At 36.6% G+C, this 23,061-nt stretch overlaps 1 protein-coding gene across 3 annotated transcripts in view; it reads right to left on the bottom strand.

The window, feature by feature from the left end:
* The window catches only part of rasgrf2b (Ras protein-specific guanine nucleotide-releasing factor 2b), a 92,336-nt gene that overhangs the window by 36,259 nt on the left and 33,016 nt on the right, over positions 1–23,061 (bottom strand). For all 3 annotated transcript variants that reach the window (XM_067438179.1, XM_067438178.1, XM_067438180.1), the window contains exons 2-13: positions 22,193–22,299; positions 19,535–19,682; positions 17,243–17,332; positions 16,515–16,768; positions 12,675–12,754; positions 12,144–12,337; positions 11,564–11,673; positions 10,065–10,183; positions 7,301–7,461; positions 6,603–6,669; positions 6,016–6,152; positions 1,627–1,709 (exon numbers count right to left, since the gene is read on the bottom strand). In XM_067438179.1, coding sequence (XP_067294280.1) covers positions 1,627–1,709; positions 6,016–6,152; positions 6,603–6,669; positions 7,301–7,461; positions 10,065–10,183; positions 11,564–11,673; positions 12,144–12,337; positions 12,675–12,754; positions 16,515–16,768; positions 17,243–17,332; positions 19,535–19,682; positions 22,193–22,299 — 1,550 coding nt within the window. The remainder of the gene's footprint in view (positions 1–1,626; positions 1,710–6,015; positions 6,153–6,602; positions 6,670–7,300; positions 7,462–10,064; positions 10,184–11,563; positions 11,674–12,143; positions 12,338–12,674; positions 12,755–16,514; positions 16,769–17,242; positions 17,333–19,534; positions 19,683–22,192; positions 22,300–23,061) is intronic.

Here is a 23,061-nt window from a genome sequence, read left to right on the forward strand (position 1 = left end):
GTGAATATTTACGATTTGAGATCGGTGTGGCCACAACTTTCATCTATGTCACTGTTAACACTCCTCACACCACAGGAAAATCTGATAAGATAATTTGTAGAATCACCAAGATAATCTGGACTTTACCTAGGCTAGGATTGTTGGAAGGGGAGAATTGGGCCAAAATCAGCCCGATTATCTTGAAGTGTGTGGGTGCCTTAAAGGATTAGTTCACCCAAAAATGAAATTGATGTCATTAATGGCTCATCCTAATGTCGTTCCACACCCGTAAGACCTCCATTCATCTTCAGAACACAGTTTAAGATATTTTATATTTAGTCTGAGAGCATATCCAAGTGTATTCACACTTTACTGTCCATGTCCAGAAAGCTAGTAAAACATCATCAAAGTAATAATAATAATAATAATAATAATAATAATAATAATAATAATAATAATAATAATAATAATAATAATAATAATAATAAGTTTTATTTTATTGCACTTTACATTTGGAACAAATCTCAAAGTGCTAAAGTTAAGATAATGGAAAAATGGAAAAATACAACTAGATTTAATAGCTAAAAGACATAAGCTCTCCCAAAAAGAAATGTTTTAAGTCCTTTTTTAAAAATCTTAAGAGCTTGAGGTGCCCTCAGATGGTCGGGTAGGGCATTCCAAAACCGAGGAGCGGTAGAACAGAAAGCCCAATCACTCATAGTGCTGAGCTTAGTCTTGGGAAGATGAAGGAGGTTTGAATTTGTTGAACGAAGTGATCGAGCTTGAGTTGAAGGTGTGAGTAGTTCTTTTAGATAGGAGGGGGCCTTTCCATAGATGCACTGGTGGGTTAGAAGGGATACCTTATATTCAGTCCTGGTGGAAACAGGAAGCCAGTGAAGTGAATGGAGAATGGGTGTGATGTGATCGAATTTTTTGAACTCTCAACAGGATCCTTGCTGCACTATTCTGAACCCAATGCAGTTGTTAGGGATCTCGATGAGGAGTGAATAGTCCATATGTGACATCAGTTAGTTAATTAGAATCTCTTGAAGCATCGAAAATATATTTTGGTCAGAAAAAAAGAAAAAATATGACTTTATTCAGCATTGTCTTCTCTTCCGTGTTTGTTTTCAATCCTCAAATAAAGATTCAAACAGTTGTGAATCAGCAGATTGATTCATGATTCGGATCGCCAATGTCACGTGATTTCAGCAGTTTGGCAGTTTGACACATGCGATCCGAAACATAAATCAATACGCTGATTTCATAACTGTTTGAATCTTTATTTGAGGATTGAAAAACGCGGAAGAGAAGACAATGCTGAATAAAGTCATAGTTTTTCTTATTTTTGGACCAAAATGTATTTTCGATGCTTCAAGAGATTCTAATTAACTAACTGATGTCACATATGGACTACTTTAATGATTTTTTTATTCCCTTTCTGGACATGGACAGTATAGTGTGAACACACTTGAATACGCTCTCAGACTAAATATAAAATATCTTAAACTGTGTCTGAAGATGAACGGAGGTCTTACGGGTGTGGAACGACATTAGGGTGAGTCATTAATGGCATCAATTTCCTTTTTGGGTGAACTAACCCTTTAAGACACACATTGTTTCTTTATAAACGCAGGTCTGACTTACTTAATCATGTGCGGCACTGTGACTTTTGAGTTCTCTTCAAACACGCTGGTCATCAGGCCATTACAGCGGATGTTATCGATGCACTACATTCCCAAAGAGCAGAAATTTAAATGAAGAGAGGGATCAAAACAAGGAACACAGTACATAAAACAACACAATTAATCTAAGTAATTAAACACATGGAGATAATGTTATTTATTTGTGTGTCTAAGAGACTGGGAGGGGTTAATTGACAGAGAGAGAGACATCTCTTATGTGTTCAGCAACAAGCCAAATTCTGCCCACAAGTACAAAGTGATCCCCTCCAGGAACAAGTCTTGACCTCATTGGCTTGTAAATAGGGTGTGAAGTTTCATAGTTATTTTGTTCCAGTGCTTCTGCATAGCCATTATCATTTGTTTATAAAGGCTACAGGGGATTTGTATGGTTCAGGGATACATTTTTATTAATCTGCCTTTGTATGCCATTAATCAAAAAGAGAGTGGAGAGAGATAGGATCATAGTTGGAAATGGGAAAGGAAGCAGGCTAGATTTGAACCAGCATCTAAAACACATGAATTAACAACCGTGCCCCAGCACTGACCAAGTTTATCAGTGAGCATATACAGAATAATGGTAATATACACACTATTGTTCAAGAGTTTGGTGTGAGTAAGATTCGTTTTTAAAGAAATTAATACTTTTATTCAGCAAGGATGCATTAAACTGATCAAAAGTGACAGTAAAGACATTTATAATGCAAAAGATTTCTGTTTCAAATAAATGTTGTTCTTTTGAACTTTCTATCCAACAAAGCATCCTAAAAAAATATCATGATTTCCACAAAAGTATTAACACTAGAACCACCACGGGGTAAAAACATTTCAGTGTGTCTATTTACACCGAGTGCAAATAGCGCGCCTTGTTGGCAAGTGCTATTCACACTAGTTCTGTCTAACAATGGCTGTACCAAACAAGAAACGCATGTATTTCCACGTCTTCAGTGGTGTAGTCAGAAAAGCCTAAGGCTTTAGAGAGGAAAAGCGTAAGGCTTTAGAGAGGAAAAGCCAAAGGCTTTGCAGAGCTCGCTCTTCTCCCTTTTCCTATCACATATCACACTGGAAAGGCACCTAACGAAATGTTTAATAATAATCAAATAATTTATTGGGTAGGGTTTAGCGGTATTGGGCTTTTATTGTCCCATTAAGGCAGCATCCATTTAATAATTTTAATAAATATTATTATTTTAACAATACTGAGCTGCAAATAGAATATATCTGTCAAAATGATGTATAAATTGCATGTAATTACTATTTACACATATTGCAAAGAACAACTTTAACATGGTGTAAATAGAATATGTCACTATTTTACTTAATATGCTATTTCAATGAGTAAGGTATATAGTAGGGATAGTAAGGATGCAACAATACAGTTAGTCCACGGTTCAATACATACCTCGGTTTTTAACCACGGTTTTCGGTTCAATTCGGTTAGTTTTTTTGTATTCTATTCTTAGGCTACAGGAACAGAAAGAGGTTAAGGAGAAAATGTTTTTATTGCAATACTCTTTCTTTATTCTACTTAAAAGACTTGAAAAACCTAACTTAAAAAAAAACTTGTACACCTTCCCAGTGTATTGTATAACATAAAATAAATAAATATTATATATACTTAATATAATAAATACTTATTATATAAGATTTACAGTGACAGCTCAGAAATGTACAGTAAGCATTTAACTATGAAATTAAATTAATAAATGTAGGCTAAAATTAAAACTACATAGTCCTGATTAAAAGCTACTGTATTAAATGTTTTTTATTTTATTTATTTTTATTCAAGAGTAGTGAGTGATTTTCTCTTTGTCTTTTGTTGTTTTAACATAATTTAGAGGTGAACTGTCCCCCATAATTTAGAGGTGAACTGTCCCCCATAATTTAGAGGTGAACTGTCCCTTTAAGGACAAGCGTTCACTAGGCTGTGCTGCTGTCAATTTAAGACCTGCTCGCATCTCATATACAGACACACACGATTTTACTTTCATTTTAGACATAACCGACTGTGTTCATGTTAACCTTGTGTGTATTTGACATTATTAGCGCAGTAAGACTACTTAGTCTAGTAATCACGTGTGTTTGACAGGCTTTAACGACGCACGTTCATTGCATGTAAAACAGTGCTTAAGCTCGCGAATGAAATGATGATATCAAATAATGAACTTTCATGATTGTGAATAACTATAGTGTTCCGTGAGTATAACTCTCTGACACCAGCATTTCAAGCGTGGCTAAACACCCCTTAACTTTATATGATTGGATATTTGCTCATATCAGCGTGTAGATTCACAGGCAGACTCAAACAGAGCCGAAATAAACTAAGAGAAACATTTCAAACGGAGAGAAATAGAAATAATTAATTAGATTTAAAACTTGGAAAAAAAACGCAATTCACAAGCACGTACTGAACCGTGAATGCCGTACCGAACGGTTCAATATTATATTGTGAATTGTGGCATCTCTACAGCTATTTGCACTGGTAAATATAATCTATTGTTTAGAAAATATGATATTTTCACTTGGTGTAAATAGCATCTATCACTATTTGCAACTTAGTGTAAATAGCATCTATTGTACATAAATGTACATAACAGATTTTCAATAAAATATCCAAGTCTCCCAGTCACAGACTTTTACTAAAATAGTGTTATTTACAATCCTGTGTAGTTAAAATTTGTTTAGATAAAACCTGATTTAAAAAAGGTTTTTTAAATCGCCAAATTGCTAAAATCGCCAGCAGGTAAAATTTACACCTATATAATTCCTTTATTTTCATGCTGTGTTTAAGCAACGTGTAGGCTTACTGTAGACCGTCAAACAACACACAATCAAATGAAGATGTGCCTACTCAAATGTTCAAACTTTAGATTAATTAATCATTTTTCTTTCACATTTTTTAATGTGTATTGTTTGCTTTTTGTTTTTCCGATCTATGATATAATGAATAATACAATATTTATGATTACCCTAAAATTGTGTTATTCAAATTATAAATGATACAACTAAACAAATTAATAATTTATTAGGTGAAACTGTCCGCTTGAATTTGTTGTTGCATCATACATGCTATGCACTGCGGTGAATAATAATGCTCTTTATTGTCTAATTTAGTATTTTTAGTATTTTAGTCATTTAAATAACATGGCTTATCTTAATGATGTTTATTAAACAAAATTCGGGAGGAAGCACGTTCAGATAATTGACACAAGTGGCGAGCTCTCAGAAATATGTACGCATGCAGCAGTCTTACCTGCGTTCAGCATCCCTCCACCACCCCTTCTCCACACTTTTAGTTCTAATCACTTACACACACGGGGGGTACTCAAATTCTGAGCTCGAAAGCCTCCCCCCTGGATAGCACGCCAAATACGCATTTAAATCTACTCTGACTCTGTCATGTTTGTAGCAAATGACGTTTACAGCCTGTATGTGTGTGTTCAGTGCGGCATTAAAAACATATCACAAAACAGTCTCGGTGCTCTCATCTCGTGTTTCATTAACCAACCCAGGTAAAGAGAACATGACAGTCTCCATAAATTATATGTAAGTGTAACTTTTGAAATATGTGATTAAGGACATTTTATTACACTCCACTCAAATGTGTATTTATTTCCTTTTAATTCTTGTTGTCATATATATTCACCAAAAAGTGATTAGTGTCGCCTGCTTACAGTTTTTTTCGATTGATAAATGACAGTGGGGACAACTGGAGTCGCATGTGAAAAACTAACTACACTCACTCTGTAACTCTAGTTCGTTTTTCATTGCTTGAACACAGTTTTCAGAACTCTACATACTTATCCCATAACTTAAACCACAACCTGCACAACACTGTTGATTTACAGCACTTTGTTCAAATGCTAACAAACTACTGTCAAAACTGTGAACCACACATTCAAAACATAAAAGATTTTAGCCTTGTGCCTTTCAAACACTGCTGACTGCAATTTCAGCTGAAAGGCCCCTCAATTATTTGTTCGAATTACAGTATGTACTTTTAGTTTCTACCTTTTTTTCTTCTCATTACTGTAATTCCGTAAATTACTACAGACTATTGAAGCAAACGGCTCATTTCCATTTACCTTTAAGAATTGTTATGTTCTAACATTTGTATTTTTTTGTTATGTTCTAAAAATTGTATTTACCTTGCATGGGTAAATTTTACCCACTGGCGGCCTTAGGTAGCCTATACAATGACCCCTGGTGGTTCTAGTGTTAAGCATCAGAACTGTTTTCACAAAAGGAACTCCTTGCAACAACAACAAAAAATCTTACCAACCTCAAACTTTTAAACAGTAGTGTAATCTTGAATATACCATGCTTAAATGCAGAAAAGTGTCTTCTCTCTCACCTGGCTGATGTCGCTGGTCCAGGCCGCTTTCTCCTGACGGGATGGTGCCAGCAGCACTACAGTAAAGGCAGGAGCATCTGAAGGCTCTACAACAATCTTAAAGTCCAGGTGACCAAACACCTGCCCTGAATTCTTAGCTTAAAAAAAAAGGAAAAAAAAAAAGGTTACAAACGAACACGGATCATGCACGAAATCCTAATTATCAGTCCTCTGGGATCACTAAAGATAACTATGGCAATACAAACTAATTGAACTGAAGGGATCTCTTCTTAGAAACATAACAATGATGGTGATGTGTTTTAAATAAGGGACCATATAAAGGGATTATGAGAGGGTCATTGTGATGCAGTTTTGAATTAGCCCTTGGGTCTCTTTCTGTACCCTCAAGTGGATAATCAATCTATGACAGTTATCATCTCTGCCTATTTGACATTTAAACAGCAGGCAGTTTGACTCTTTTCTGACCTGTTTATAACCGTTAATTAACCAGCACTATATGAATAATGGCCAATATATAACTAATGACGCATGTCTCCAATCATCAGTGCTGATGTGTTTGAAAATGTGCATGAAAGAAACAGGCTCACCATCCTCGTCATTGGCGTCAGGCTCTTCGATTAGAGTGCACTCAATCAGGGACAACACACCACCTTGCTGCCAGAGTCAAACCATTAGGATGAGAGGTTAATAACAAAGGGAGGGTTTCCTGATATTGATGGTTTGCTAGAATAATGGGTTTGTGATGGATCTGAATGTACAAAGACAGATGTGTTTTCCTTTGTGTTGCTTGCTTAGAAATCTCATTTTGTTTTGGTGATCACCAAATAATTATTATAACTGGTAATAATTTAACTGGCTACGAAAAAACGAGGTGTTGTTGAAATTGAGAAATTGCCTTGATATTAGTTTGATGATATTTTACAACTAGAGTGTAATTTGTGTTTGAGGTGTTATGAGGAAATTAAGTTTCAGAAATTGTGCATGAGGATTGACCCGGTAAGTTAAAAAAGCACAAATGCACTTTACACATTCTTAGAAGAGTGTTATGAAATAATATGCGCAACAAAATGAACAGGGGAAGCTCAAACCTCATCACACATTAATAACTTTTTGACATCAATAAAATGATCAAATTTTTGCTTATGGGTATCTAAGTTATTGATCATCAGGGGTTAGTTTCATCATCCCCATGTCTTACTGTTTTTTTATGTATTGACAAGGCAGGTATGCAGGTGCAGTGTGCAGTAAATGACATTTTCTCTGGTTGATTTGTGCATGTGCGTACTTTGAGCAAGTGAAGTTTGCCTCCCGAGCTGCGTGTGCAGATAAGGAAGTGCTTGGTGAAGAGGAAGCACTGTCTCTCTCCTTCTTTTTTGAGCGAGAGAGAGCCTAGTCGCACCTTACTGAGCTTCCCTCTCTCTACTGAAGGCAACTGGATCAAAGAGCCTGAAAGAAAGACAGCAAGAAAGAGAAATGGAAAATGTGACAAAGAGTGAAACGTCAAGTTGAGACAAGAGAGCAAACAGATCAAAGGCACTTTTACCACTGAACAAAAGACTACAAGAAGAAAAGGAAACATGGCAGATTTTCAATTAGATTATGGAGTGAAAAAAATCTCCATGTTTTGTCTTCTTGTGAGCGCATGGATTGAGTGTTCATTCACTCACCATGCGCTCTTGTCTCATGTGCTTTTATTGAGCACCTTTTTTTACGTTTTCATTGGCCAGGCATTCTTGTGTTATATGTAGCACTCGGTTCGTGTAGTTTATGGCCCGCATGCTTTTTAATGTTGTCCTGTTTTGTGTAGCTTTCATGTTTGTCATGTTGTTTGTGGACACTCAGTCAGTCAGATCTCTTATTGGCTGCGTGTTCGTGTCATGTTTTGTATTAGCACATGGCTTTTGGTGTGTTCGACATCGGCTGCGGATGGATGCAACCGATCAGCGAGAGTCATTTTGCAGCCGGGGAGGAGCTGAAAACGGAGATGTGAAGTCGGACACTTTGTGCTTCTCGTGGTGATGCCCGCGCTATTTGCATACTTAATCCCAGCTGAAGAGAAATAATAAATGCAATATTTGTCAAGTGAAGTTTTATTAACCAATTTCGGGAGGAGCATGTCAGATAATTAAACCTAATTAAACACGAGTGGAGCACTTTACGCTAATCAACTTAATCAATGATAGGAGGTGTATATATACACCAGATTTACCTTCTTTTATTGACCATTTTTATTTTGGCATCTCTCTAAAATAACATTTTATACTCTGATTTTATTTATTGATTTTATACTCTGAGCGGTTCGGGACTCAAATGTATGCGTTTCATTGGCAACACTATAAACGCTGAAATTAATCTGCAACAGACAGGTGGGACAGGTCAATGCTCTTTAAGTTGTTCATACTCATGTTTTGTGCTTTGAAACATAAGGTATTTTAACGGCATCTCTCGTAACGCTTTTATTTGCTCATAGCTGTACGTGTTCATGTGTTTTGGAGGAGGCGTGACTTTATAGAGCGCTGTAAAGGGAGTTTATGCTAGGACGGACTTTATGCATTAAAAAGTAATTTGCTAATGCTAGCCACTCTGAAAATAACCAACTCTACCTTTAAAACAGGTTCAAAATGTTATATATGATATATAAATAATCAATTATATAATTCATTTTGCTTATATAAAAGCTCATAGGTTAACATTTCAAGAGGACAAAAACACACTTTGCTGTAGCCACATTTTAAAATTCTGGTTAGATTTTTTAAGAAATTACAGTCAGATTCCACTCCCAAGAACATTTTAGAATGAACTCATCCTCAAAATGGCTTAATTATCATAGAGAAGAAGAAAGTCAAGTTATTGTCTATGTAACATTTTGGGTTGATCACATCCTGAGCAAATGATCATCTATTAGTAGAATGGGAAAGGGTGTGGGACACAGAGAACCATCTCAGACAATGAGGAGTCACAACTTCATTAACATACAGACCATAGCTGTTACAACAGGATAAAAGTAATGGTCACTGATGCTTATTTCTTTTTTAAATCAGCAACTCGCACTGACATCAGGTCACTTTGTCACCGCAGATTGCTGTATGTATGAATGACCTTTTAAAATAAAATATAGATTTTTTTTCTGTTGTGCCCTTTAAGAAACATCCTGTTGAATGTGAAAAGGGAAACTTATTACACATCAGATGTACGTTTTCTGTCCAATATAGTGTTTAACTCCCCCATCGTTCAAGAATGGCCTTTTTTTAAACCCTGTATAGGCATTGTATCCGATTGTAGAAAATGTTAACAGCAGTATAAACTGATAACAATATCTATGGTGACCAGTTAACCTAGTTAGTTATTGGCTTTGTTGGTGGTATATTCAATTTTAAAATCTGAATGTTAGTGAGGGGAAAAAAACGTTTAGATAAGAATCTGTATATGTGGTGTACATTGGCTATCCTAGCTCCTTTGAAGGCACCACGAGTAAAACCACTCTATGAAGCATATACAAAATATGGAAGTTTGCCCTGCATTGCTGATGGAGGATGCCAAATGATTGACTGGACAGAAATAATAAGGTTAGTAATTCTGAATGATATTTCATATTGTCTTGAGCTAAAGTCATAATAATGATAAATCCTCTCACACTGACCCATGGGGCTTTGGGTTTTAAAAAAATAAGATGAACCAAATGAAATGTCAACAAAAGAAATTGCTTTCCCTGTCACTCATTCTACAAAAGAACATGAACTATGAACTATCATTGTGAAATGATGTCATTTCCTATTCCACACATTCCATCCAGAGACCCCCCAAAGTATTCGTTATTCCTGGTTTTCCTCTTCTCTGTTACAGTGCTGGATTCTAATACATTATAAAACACCTGACTGAAAACATCAAACACTCTGTCAATCCTGTAGACCATGCTGTCCGATTCTAAAACGATGAATTATTCAGAAGCCGAGGGGATCAAACCAACGCTGTCACTGTCACTCAGGTGCTGCTTCTGCTTAAAGCAGCGTGTCAGGCAGGTGGAAGCTCGAGGTGTTAACAAGACTCACCTTGTCTCACAAAAGTCTGGCTGGTGTCAAGGAGGATGTCACAGCCCTCCACGATCATGCGCTCAATAGCCAGGTTCTTACGGATGTTTTCTGTGTCACTCACTTCATCGTGCATCACCCTGGAGTAATGTGAACACAACACTTTTGTCACAAGTGAAAATGTGAGACATTCACCATATTACTTTTTGCCACTTTGATAAAAATATTCTCTGACAAAGCTGTAAATGAACATGTCAGGATAAAAGAAGCACTTTCAACCAATGTAACTTTTTTACAACTACTAGGCTATATAAGACACCTGTGTTATTTTTTATTTATTTTTTGTGTGTGTGTGTTTTTTTTAAGAAAGGGAATTCACTATGATAAAGTTATTTACAAGCACATTGTTTTCAATTTGCCATGATCATTATAGTTGTGGTCAGAATTATTGGCATCCCTGTTAAATATGATTTAAGATGGCTGTAAAAAAAAAAAAAAAAAAAAAAAAAATTCTGCATTGTTTTTCCTTTTGATCTATCATTCAAAATTTTTGAAAAAAACTAACCGTTCATTGAAATAAATGAATGGAAAGTTGGGGGGAAATCACATTATGAAATAAATGTTTTTCTCCAAAACATTTGGCCACAATTATTGGCATCCCCTGGAATTTTTTATGAGTAAAATATTTCTGAAGTATAATTTTTTTAGCACACCGGGGTGACTACGAACATGAAATTGTTTCACAAGAGTATAAATAGGAGGAAACACAAAGGCCAAATTCCCTTAATCATTAATCAGAATGAGTAAAACCAAAGAATGCGACTGGACACGACTGGAAATTCAAAAGGGACCTGTTTCTATGTCAGATGAAATTATATATTTTTTTGGCAGAAAACCCTCCAGATGGGTTTGGTGCAAACAGGATAATAAAAAAAAGTACCCCATGCCCATGGGTAAAAATACAGCTGGATCTTTAATATTGTGGGCCATTTTTTGTTGTTGCTGGGGAACCTAGACACTTTGGGCAGATACAGATGGTATCATTGATTCTAGCAAACACCAACAGATAAAAAGTCAAAACCTGACCACCTCTACTATAAATCTTATAATGGGCCGTGGTTGGATCTTTCATCAGGACAAAGATCCAAAACAAACATCAAAATCAACGCACAAATGTGTGACTGAGCATGACCATTCCAGTTCTGACATGAGCCCTATAGAAAATTAGTGGGGTGAACCCCACTGTTCTTGTGATCGATCTCTGAATCTGAAGGATCTGGAGAGATGCTGTATGGAGGAATGGTCTCTGATCTCTTGTCAGGTGTTCTCCAAACTCATCAGGCATTATCGGAGAAGACTCAGAGCTGTTATCTTGGCAAAAGGAGGTTGCAAAAAGTGTTTAATAAAAAGGTGCCAATAATTATGGCTTACGTGTTTTGGAGAAAAGCATTTACTTCATAATGTGATTTACCCATCCCCACCTAACCCCACCATGAAGAGATAGTGGGTGCTATTCTCACCTTGAGAGTTCCTCCAATTTGGACTTGGCAAATTCTAGACTTTTCCTTTCCACGTGCTCGTGAGGTGTATGAGCCAGTAGCTCATGGAGAGTGATGATATAACGAGGGATCTGTCAATCAATCGTATGAAGAGAGAAACACTGTAAAGAGTTGAAGGACAAAGAAAGAGCGCCACACAATGTCGGTCCATCAATCAATCAATCAAGTTGTAAACATTCTTCGCTCCATTTATGTTCTTTACTTACGTATTGTGGCTTATTTGATAATGCTTTCACCCAAGATTCTAGTACTTTCAACTTTCTTTACAGATTTTACCCCAAAACTATCTCAAAAAAGTCTACAGATTCTGTCAGGAAACTGATTGCCTCAAATGTTTGGGTGATTGAGATACATCAGGCCTCTAAAAATGATAAATGAGGCTCTTGGTGAGTGAGTATGCTCAAATGGAAAACAAATTTCTTGTTTGTAGAAACACAAGCAGGCAATTCCCAGGGGCAGTTCAAATTAATTGAACAAATCAAGCTCTTCAGTGATCAGGCTAGAATTAAATAAGACACTAATGAGAGTGTGAGAGCAACACCTGGAACATGGGGTACGTGAGGAACGTTTCCAGCATCCTCCCCTCACACGCAGCGTTTGATTCATACTGCTTCAAGAGTTTGTCAAAGTCCCGGTTCTGCTTACAGTTGGCCAGAACCTGAAGACTGTACTGGTGGTTCCTCACAAACTCCTGATAGATGTTGAGCATTGGCAGCAAGATATCAAAGAGGTCCGCTGAAAAGGAGAAGACAAAGTCAAAGTCATTAAAAATGGATTCTTTTATTCACAGCAGCGCTTGAAAATGCTTATCTGGAGTTTAGGATGTTGGCAGGTTTTTTGTCTGGCTACCATTGTTGCCGACGTGTGCGTGTCTGTGTACGGTGAGATAGGAGAAAATCAGGCGTCACTGACGGGTTTGATTGAGATGCTGTGCGTCAGCGGAAACGACTTGTCCTTGATGTTAGTGTCACCCTGCAATGTGCTGTCTTTGTTGGTGTGGTGTTCTGAATAGCTGCTTCTGAGTGCGGTAATTAGCTTTCTGAGAGATAAAAACGTAACGATCATGACATACCTAGAACCAGTGTGGGCCAGTTTGCTATCCTCGCCTTTAGTCCTTGATGGAATATTTCATGCAGAAACATGATTGTCTCACTGAGGACAAAAAAAGTGTATATCAATACAACAGCCCCTTCAAAATGATGACTTAAATATCAAACAAATCTTATTATTTCATTGTACCAGGGTCAAAACTTAACATTCACTTTGTGAAAGCGAATAAATGAAATATATCTCTCATCAGTAAGCTCAATGTTTTATTTTGGTTCCAGGAAGCCCATTTCCGCCACATAAGAAGAAAATTATGACGAAATTATGACTTGCTAAATCGAAATTATGAGTTTAAAAGTAATACATTTTGACATACCAAGTCGAAATTATGACATGACTATGTCCAAATTATGATTTGCTGCATTTTGATCTGCCGCGACCTGACATGACAGGATGAATTGTGAACACCTTAAGTAATATTTTGATTGTGGTTTTACAATTTTTGTTTGCATGTTGTTGTTGTTTTTTTTAATGATGAAATGCTTGCCTTATTAGCTGAACGGCATGGAATAGCTCTGAGCAAACATGCTCTTGAAAAGATTAAACTAAACGAATGTAGCTTTGGTGGCAAGAATTTCATCCCTAAAACCACAATCAAAATATCAATCAATAAGCAGCAAGTCATAATTTTGACTTAGTTATGTCACAATTTTGACTCATAATGTCTATGTTCTATCTCATAATTATGACTTAAATATGTCATAATTTTAACTTTTTATCAATTTTTGACTGTTTATTTTTGTTTCTTGTTTGGTGGAAATGGGCTTAGTTAAACTGCAGTATAACATATTTAAAACATTTGTAGCATGTTTTATTTAGGTTTAAAATAACATAATCAGTGTATAATATTCTGAACGAGACATTTCAAAAACAGTGAAAAATACATCCAGTTCCTATAGGTTTTTTACAAGTTCCAGCTTTTTGCAAGAATGATGAACATACTAAAAATGGCAGGTGTCATCTTCTAAATGATTTGGCAGGTATAGCAAAAAAACAACAACAACAAAAAACATTTACTTTGAACCCTGGCAATATGACTTATTATTTCTGTGTTGCAGAACGGTGTGGATGGAATGTGCCAAACCAACATGCAAACAAGTCATAACACTGCAGTGATTGTGTGTCAACACTGAGGCTTTCTTGTATACATATTTTGCAGCCCAAGTTCATTGGAAAAACGTGCCTGTGGTGTTAATTCTGCAAAATGATGTTTTATTAACTATGTTCGGGTGGAGCACATTCAAATAATCAACCAAATAAGCATGAGGGGAGGTATAGCCAACCTACTCTATCCCATGACAGTTTTCCAACATCCCTCCACCACCCAAACTCACTCACTCTTTAATATTTCCTATCCTAAGGGATGGGGGAGTACTCGGGGTTTGGGCCAAATTCCAAGCTTGGAGCCCTTCCCTTGGACAGCACGCCAAATATGCATACTTTTTCTATTATATGTAAGGGTGAACTCGTGAAATGATATTGCTTCTTGCACTTTCGCTACACTTTAAAAGTGAAATAACCGGTTAGTGGCACTAAAAGCATGTTCAGTTTTATCCATATCAGGATGAATGTGAATCTGGCAACATTTTATTACGTTGGTTGTGGTATATTACGGCAGTTAAGAAAATGAGTAGTGCAAAAAGTTTGTGTTCGAAAATAACTACACTACAGTTGTTAACAAAGGCAAACATTAGATAAAAACACATTTAGCATTTGAACTATTTTATGGTGACTTGAGTTTAACTGAATTCATACTCAAGTGCACTGCTGTAACAGGTAAGCTACCTAACAAGTTGACTACATCAGAAAGGTCATACATATGGAGCTGGTAACCTTAAAAAGCCACAAAAAAAAAAAAACACTTTAGAGATAAAATGTGCTATTTCTTATGTATTTTGATGAGCTGACTTGAAATATGGCAGTGAAAACAACTGATTGGCTACTATTTCCAGGATATTTAAGTGTTTTATTTATTTATTTCTTTTTACACCACATTTACATATAGTACCTGTCACCTGTCCTGTTTATGTAACACTTTAAAAAGCAGCAAAATGGTTTTTATAAACCAAATGTATTATGAAACAAAAAGCCTAAAAACTATTATGTACATAAAGTCATATTCAGTGTCTACTCTGTACTAGTTTTGAGTCTTGTCTTCAATAAATGGAGCATCTCTTGTCACTGTAGAGCATTAATCAAGAATCTGCAATCAAACACTGACAAATGAGAGAGCATGACAATGACAGAGATGAAAAAACCCAGATCCTGGTGGAGGGTCACGGGTTGTCAAGTTTTTTGCCAGGTGGCTTTTTTAATTATATGATGTCATTGATGAACACAGGAATGCGCATAATCTTAGATAACTTAATCCAGATATTTTAATCCTGTAATCTTAGATAACTTAATCCAGATATTTTTAATCCAGTAATCTTAAATAACTTAATCCCGATATTTGAATCCAATCCGTAAATTCACTGAAGAACCAAATTAGCCAGAGATCAGTTATCACAATTAAAAGATCTGGGATCTGTCAAATCACCCCAGATGTGTTAACCGAGGTTCGAAGAACGGACCACTGGACTGGGACTAACCCACAAGTTCCCCGTAAATGGTTTTGCCAGGGTTAAGGCCTTAAATTACAGTAAATAAAAAATAGTAATAAAATAAAACTAGGACAGGGACAAATAATGATAGATTTTATTGAATCTAATGCAAAAGCAGTTAAACTTATATTAATATTGAACATGTGTCACAGAAATGCACTAGATTCACCCCAGAACCTGTAATGTTCCCATATTACAACAGAATTCGGATTCAAATCTAAATGGATCAGGCAAATTGCACTGTTTATCCCTTAATAGAGCAGCAGAAACAGTGTACACTCATCAGCGGCAGCGCTGTGCGGATATTTGCCTTTTGCATTTTCCCATGCACTCTCATGCTTTAGCCTCTTTCGCTTTAGCCTGTCAATTCAGAAGACTGTCCCTGTATGATGGGTCAGTCCGTGACCAAAAAAAAGAAAAAGAAAGTGCATTAGCCCACCAGGAAAATGCCCAGTTTGCCAGATTATCAATCCAGCTCTAGAGCTGATATAGTGTAATTTGGTCAGCAGAGTATGTAAGCTTTATTAAGATTCCATTATCTATAGGTATAACATGATGCAATTCATATCATGTATGACACTATACCAGCTTCAGATTGCATCAATCATTGTTTTGCCTAAAAAGTACAATGCAAACTCAGTCATTGATTTATTCATAGATCCGGTTAAAGATGTTTTTTAGTCATTTCTGGTTTAATATGAGACCCCCTTGCCTTTATTACTCATTTATACTCCACCATTCCCAAGTAAAGGGTCATATACTGACCCAATAGCAGGATTGGACACCCCTATTCTAGTGTTAGGCTGAATCCGAAATCGCCCCCTAAAGCCTCATTCACTATTCTCTACGTTAGTCATCTAATGAAATTTACTTGAAGGAGTGAATGAAAATGAGTGAATTTGGACAGCCGTTAAGTGTACATTGGCTGTAAACTCATTGCGGTGCAATGTGGGATAGAATCAGTGCACTCAATATGTCCACTATGCTTTCGGACACCACTACAAATGGCTTTTCCCTCAAATAATGACATATTTGAGGGTATAGGTGGCGATTTCAGATTCAACCTGCATTTCAGGTAAAACTGAAGTAAATTGTATGCATCTAAACTTTTTTTTGAGTTTTGCAAAAGGTAGGCACATTTTTTCTAATGATCATGCGTTGACTTTTTAAGTTTTCAAAGCCACAGAAACCAAATCGCGCACCTGTTAAGGAAGATGCTACTGACATCATCGTGGCTTATAGGTGGTTTTTTGGAGCTGGCAGCCATTCTGAGTGGCCTCAGGAAGCAGTTGACCAGGATGGAAAGCTGATGGACGTACTCTGTCTCAGCTTCCACCATGTTGAAGACGATCTGGTTTCTTTTCCTCATGCTCTCAGCATGAGGAGAACAGATATAGTCCTGCACAATAATCTTCCACTTTCTTCTACACAACCACCCTCGCATGAAGCTCTGGACCTACAGAGAGAGAATGTGAGTTGTTTTAGTGTATCTGGGGTTATTATATGTGGTCACTGTTTGATGAATGATCAAACAACAGAACAGAAACTGAAAAAACTTGTGATACTTTTTTCATTAATTTCTCCAATGGCCTTGATTAAATGTTCAACAAGCCCATATGGCTGCATTGTTTATGTCTACACTGTCAGAAAAAAAGGTACATTGCTGTCACTGGGGTGGTACCCTAAGATACAAAACCAAAAAGGTACTAACATGTACCTTTAAGGTATTAATATGTACCTTTAAAGTACTAATACGCACTCTTAAAGTACTGATGTGCCTTTTAAGGTACTAATATGTACCATTTAGGGGTAAGTAAGGTACAAAGATGTAACTTTTCACTTTTTTACCTTAGGGTACCACCCCATTGACAGCCCTGTACCTTTTGTCTGAGTGTACATACCACAGGTTATGTAATATAATTGTCTTTACCTTTTTGATTTTTTTTATATCAGGATCCTCATCTTCCTGGTATACGTGGTAGGGACGCATTCTTTCCTTTGTTTTGTTCAAGGCTACAATCTTTAAGACAGAACAAAATACAACATGACTGAGCATTACAATGTGCAGAATATGGGAGAAAGGAAGGTGGTGGAGGTTACTGTCAAAACAATTGGGCTGCAAATGATCTCTGTAATTATAATGTGACAACTCATAATGCTGGAGTATTTAGCACTCATCCCTCTCAGTGAATAATTAGTGTGTCATAAATTTGGGTCATGGAGACCCTGTGTGGGTGCTGGCACATCAGATAACCATCTTAACTTCCTCCCCATGGACAATTTCCTTCCTTCATTCAACAGCCTTCATCAAAAAGATCTCTCACCAAGCCTTTATCAGCCATTTACTCTGGATGCAAATTGGTTAAATGCCCCGCAGCGTGTGTGTAAATGCTCCCAGTATGTGTGGTCCACAAACCGCAAACGGCAAAGGCTGAAGACTTCAGTTTATTGAAGTGCTATTGTAAATTCTAGATACCAGGTAATGGTCAATAAAAAAAATTATTTCATCAAATCCGAAGACTTTCATTGCTTCTCTTTGCTTTAAGAGGATGATGATGATGATGTTTCCTTAACTAGCTTTACTGCCATTTTATAACATGCAAAATGTATCAGTGTTATTGCATTGTTTTACAACAATAAAAAAGTATACAAAGTTTCCATAATGAAAAGAATCACATGCAGCAATTACACAATATAGGATTTGTGAATAACAATGTTATGAATACAAATGCTTTTCTACATTATGGGGGTCTGTAGTAGTTGTTACAACTGAATTTATTTTTTATATTCTCATAAAAAATTCATAATTTACAACAAGTTTAAACACAGATGTTTGTGTTTAATACAACAAAGCATTGCTTTTATGACTTAATCATTTATTCATGAGAAGAATTCTAGGATAATTGTGACACTATACAACAAAAGTGGATTTTATGACCATTTCTATTATTCACCAGACCTATGCCTATGCAAATAAATAGCATAAGGAAAACAGCCCCCCCCCCCCCCCCCCCCGAGAGTTGTCCCCCTTAAAAAATATAATTAAAAACCACATTGTGTATTATAAATAATATAATGATATATAGTAAAAATAATTGTGTAAATAGTAAAACATGCAATAAAAACGCAACTGGGCAAAAAATGCGCTCTCTCTTGCCTCAGCATGGTTTGGTTCACTGTGCACCTCACACACACACACACACATGCGCGCACACACAGTCCGATGGGAGAGTTCTTCAGTAGTTGTGAACTCCAGTGAGTAGCTGTCAGGGCTATTTTATTCAAATTGAATGAAGTAATGATCAAATTATATCGATGTATTTTTCCATAAGTCCAATATTTTAGTTTGTTTGGTAGCTTGTTGTAAATCACCCTAACTAACATGGCAATAAGCCTATAACTGATATTAGGCTAAAATTGTAGATCTGCTGTGTTGGGTTTTGATCATGTGGAAGAATCAAGATAATTTAAATATATTACCTGATGACTCATATTTAAACAACTATTGCTTTTGGCCTGCTTTTTTGCAACTATTGTTGTTGGCCAGACAAAATGACAGAAAATAAAAGTGGACATAAGATATATTTTCAGAAAAATGTACTATTTTGGCTGTATTATTTTTTTCCCCTTCAAATATTGAAGGGGACGCAAATAATACCCTATCCCCCCATCACCACAACCACCACCAGCTGTAATTTCAAAGGAAATTTACGCCCATACCAGCAAGTATAATGAGCTTAATTAAGATAACACATTCCTCATTGCTTTGCATTGATTTATACTCTGAATCATGTGTTCACATGACCCTGCAAAGTCAATAATGGGACATAATTCTTGTCCCCATGGTGACTGGGCCAATGGGGAGGATCCAATGGGGAGGATAATTCCCTGGTAACACAACTAGGGAACAAATAAGGTGCAGAGCCTGAGAGATGCTCTGTGGCACACTGGGATTGAATATGTCGCTGGTAACCTTAATCATAAAAAGAAATACTCTTGGAAAAAGCTAAATGAGAAAAGTAAACCTAAAGTAAAACTCCAAATCAGGACTGTGTATGTCACAAATGCTTTTAGTACACAGGATCATTCAGTAATGGCGACATTTTGGAGACCTGCACTGTTATTAGATTAATGGGATCTAGAGTGGTTCACTGATTCATAAAATTGGACCACACATCGGAAAACAGTCCATTAAATAGCACAGCTCAAGCATGTACATTACCTCAGCTTTAAGCCTCTCAATCTCCGTGTCTTGGTCTTCCAGTTGTGTGCGGAGTTGATTGGCTGCCACCTTCTCTGTCTCCACAATCTGCACCAGGTGGATGTACTTCTGCATAAGAACCTCACGCTCAATGATGATATCAGAGTAGCTGAGATGAAAATGACAGGGTTACTGAATGAGATCTCAAAAGTAGGAGTTTATGTATGCTGCATGTGTTCATTTAGAAAGCCTTAACAATAAGAAGGGTCAGTCGCTGGAGAGCCAAATTTTTCAAATGGTCCACCTCTGTGGATCTCAGAGGTGGAATTAGGTTTAGGGATAAGGGTTGATATTAGGGTTTTGATGTGGCTGGACCTTGTCCAACGATTAGGTCCAGAGAGGGGGAGCTGGATGTCAAGCTCCAGCCAGTGGCTCTGCAGTGAGCAGCCTTTCACTATTTGTCACTATATCTTCACCTAATCATGTCCAATATCCAAACAATACTGTCACATCTAGCTGGTCCACTTCTCTAAGTATTGTACATTATTTATTTCCAGTTACATTTAAGTGAACAATGTCTGCCTGTTTGTCCAATGTGGCCTGTCCAGATGTTCACAGGCACATCTGCTCATGCGTAACCCAATAATCCGTTAGATTCAGCCCATCACCCCCGTGACGCAATACAAAGTACAAAGTATAAATCTGTATAGGGAGTATAAATCTCTGGAGTGTCAGCATGTAAGTGCTTTAAATCTCACAGGGTTTGTATGTCTGCAGAATATTATGTGCATGAGTGTGTGCGTCTCTCTATGCATAAGTTGCTAACAACAACACACTATTATCATAACATCATAAAAAATATAATAATAATAATAATCCAACGTAAAATCCCCACTCACATAATTTCATTGTTGAAGATGAATAGTATACGTTTTATAATGTTACAATTCATTCAAAACTATTAATACGCAATTTCTCCCATAAGTGTAGACACTGGCTTGTTTGTTTGGGCAACCAGTGACATAAGTTTGGTTTTACCATTGGTATTTTCTGCAGTTCACCTCAGAAAACTAATTTTCTAATATACTAGCTTTCAAATACACTTCATTGTATACTTTAAATACTGTTCTGTGGCAAACTGCTTGTTGTGTTCCTATTTTGAAGTCACGTTGGATAAAAGCATTTACTAAATGTATAAATGTAATGTACTTGAATATGCTAAAAGAAAAAAGTGCCACTACTAAATTTAGTTCTTGTCCATTACTTTAAAAAAAAAAAAATTTCAGTCAAAAAAATCTATTTCTAAGCTTAAGCTTAAATAAAGAAAAAATGTACATGAAGATGTACATTTGAAAAAAAATTTCAGTCTTTCTAAGCTTAAGCTTAAATAGAGAAAAAATGTACATGAAGATGGGGAGATAAAATAAAGGGAAATATAAAAAAACTCGAAAATAATATAAAATTGCTTAAAAAATTAACCCCACATAAAAGAAAACTGTCCCACTAGACTTACACTTGCATAATCATCTATTAAAGCTGCACTATGTAATTTTTCCGTCCACTAGAGGGTGCCTGTTCAAAACCAAGGCGTAGCTTGATGATGCCAAGTTTGAGCTCAGAATCTTGGGACATGTGGTCTTCACCTCACAGCCGGTGGAAAAGAATCAGGCTAGGACTCGGGCAGAAATCATGCTCATGGATGCAGTTATTAACATTACTGTAGTATGAAGCAGAGCAGAACCGAGTGTCGTGGAAGCTGAGCAAGGCCGCTGGAGCGATTGTGCAGAACACATGGCTCACGAAAAACGGGACTTTTATTATGAGGGGACACAGTCACCGGCGCCATTTCTGTTTTTCCGGTCATGAGTATATGGTAACCCAGCTCTGTTTATCATATTAGATACATTTAAGTGTGTTTAAAATGATGTTATAACATTACTCTGTGTGTTTGCTCGGCGCTGCTGTGACATGCTAAGTACTGCTAAGAGTAAAGCGCTTCTGCCAAATAAAACCGAGGGTAATGCAGATATGACGCAATTGACAGGCGACTCCTTCAGACGTCCCGGATCCTTGGTTAAAATTGCAATTTTCTCATGATTTACAAATAGTTGGAAACATTTGGGATATTGTATAAAATAATATAACACTAGCCTAGTGTTTTTTGGATATACTAATACTACAATAGTGCACCTTTAAGTTACTATAAAGTTTTTAACTTGCTAAAAAAATCTTATCTTGCCTAGTGCACTAAGTGAGACAAGACTGGTGCGCCCCCAAAACCAAAAGAAATTGTCAAAGGCAGCCTCTGGCAACAGTGTTTCCACAGTCTGAAATTACAGCTTAATATTCAGCTTTGCTCTAAGGCAGATCTGTGATCCAACAAATAAAGCAGTTTAAGTTTTCTTTAGAGATTTGTCGAGTTTCATCTTAGGCTGCACGTCTGAGCACCAAGGAGAGAGGAATAACAGTGCTGTCAACCTCAGTGTGGCTTATTTGTTGCTGTGCTGCTCTGCAGTGACAGGGATAAATGCACAATGCGCTTGACTTAACCCGCTCTGATATGTCTCTTATTATGATGATTTTATTCTTTCAGCCTAAGAGCAAAGCCTCTCTAGCGTTGCAAAATATTATCCTCAACTGAGCAGGATACAGAAAACAAATATACAAACTGCTGCATACCTGGCCTGCAGGATGGCCTCCACCCATTCATCACAGTCTGACTCCTCCTCTGTCCGCAGTTCCAGAGGCTTCTGTCCATCATGCCCAAAGATGACAAGGAAATAATGCTAAAATAAAAATAAAAATAGACCGTTAGAAACAAGTTAGCAGACTTATACAAGCCTGTGTGTGTTTTGAATCTACTGAACTTCAATCTTTACTAAAGGCACTTTCCACAAATAGTGTGCTTTGGTGTCCCATTTCCCAACAGAGGCACAACTGATATGTTTTTTTTTTTTTTTTTGTCATAAAAACTATTATAAATGTTAAATAAACTATTATCTAAGATAAAAGCAAGTTAGCATTGCTAAGATATTTTAAACTAATATAATGTCTGTGTTCTGTCTAATTAAAATGTTGGCCTTTCTCAATTAGTTGAACAAGTCAAACAATAATCTGTCACAATCTTGATATAATCTGCTGAATTTATTCTATAATGTATTTAATCTGTGGGGAAAAAGGTTTTAGACATTATTTTGTGTCTTATTTATGTCTAAAGTCTAAAATATTGTGTTGTGCTGACCCTAAGCAAAACAACATCCACAAAAGGCCTGCATTTCCATATTATCAGAGCATCTGCTCTATATTACAAACTGATAGAGACATCAAGCTTATACTGCCAGCACACAGATGCTGACAAGCTCTGTGAATTAAAAAAGGTACAGGGTTATGAGAGTTGGAGCACTGTGTGGTTTGAGGCCATCTGCAAGGCAAATAAACACACAGAGCCGTTTAACAGCAGGTGTGAGAGGAGTTGAATCAGCTATTGTCATAATGACCTGAGGGAAAATTCAGCTGGTTAGCAACTGTGTGTTCGTAGTGATATTAGT

The sequence above is a fragment of the Pseudorasbora parva genome, chromosome 3 (genome assembly GCF_024679245.1).
Source record: "Pseudorasbora parva isolate DD20220531a chromosome 3, ASM2467924v1, whole genome shotgun sequence".
In the NCBI taxonomy this organism is placed as follows: domain Eukaryota; kingdom Metazoa; phylum Chordata; class Actinopteri; order Cypriniformes; family Gobionidae; genus Pseudorasbora; species Pseudorasbora parva.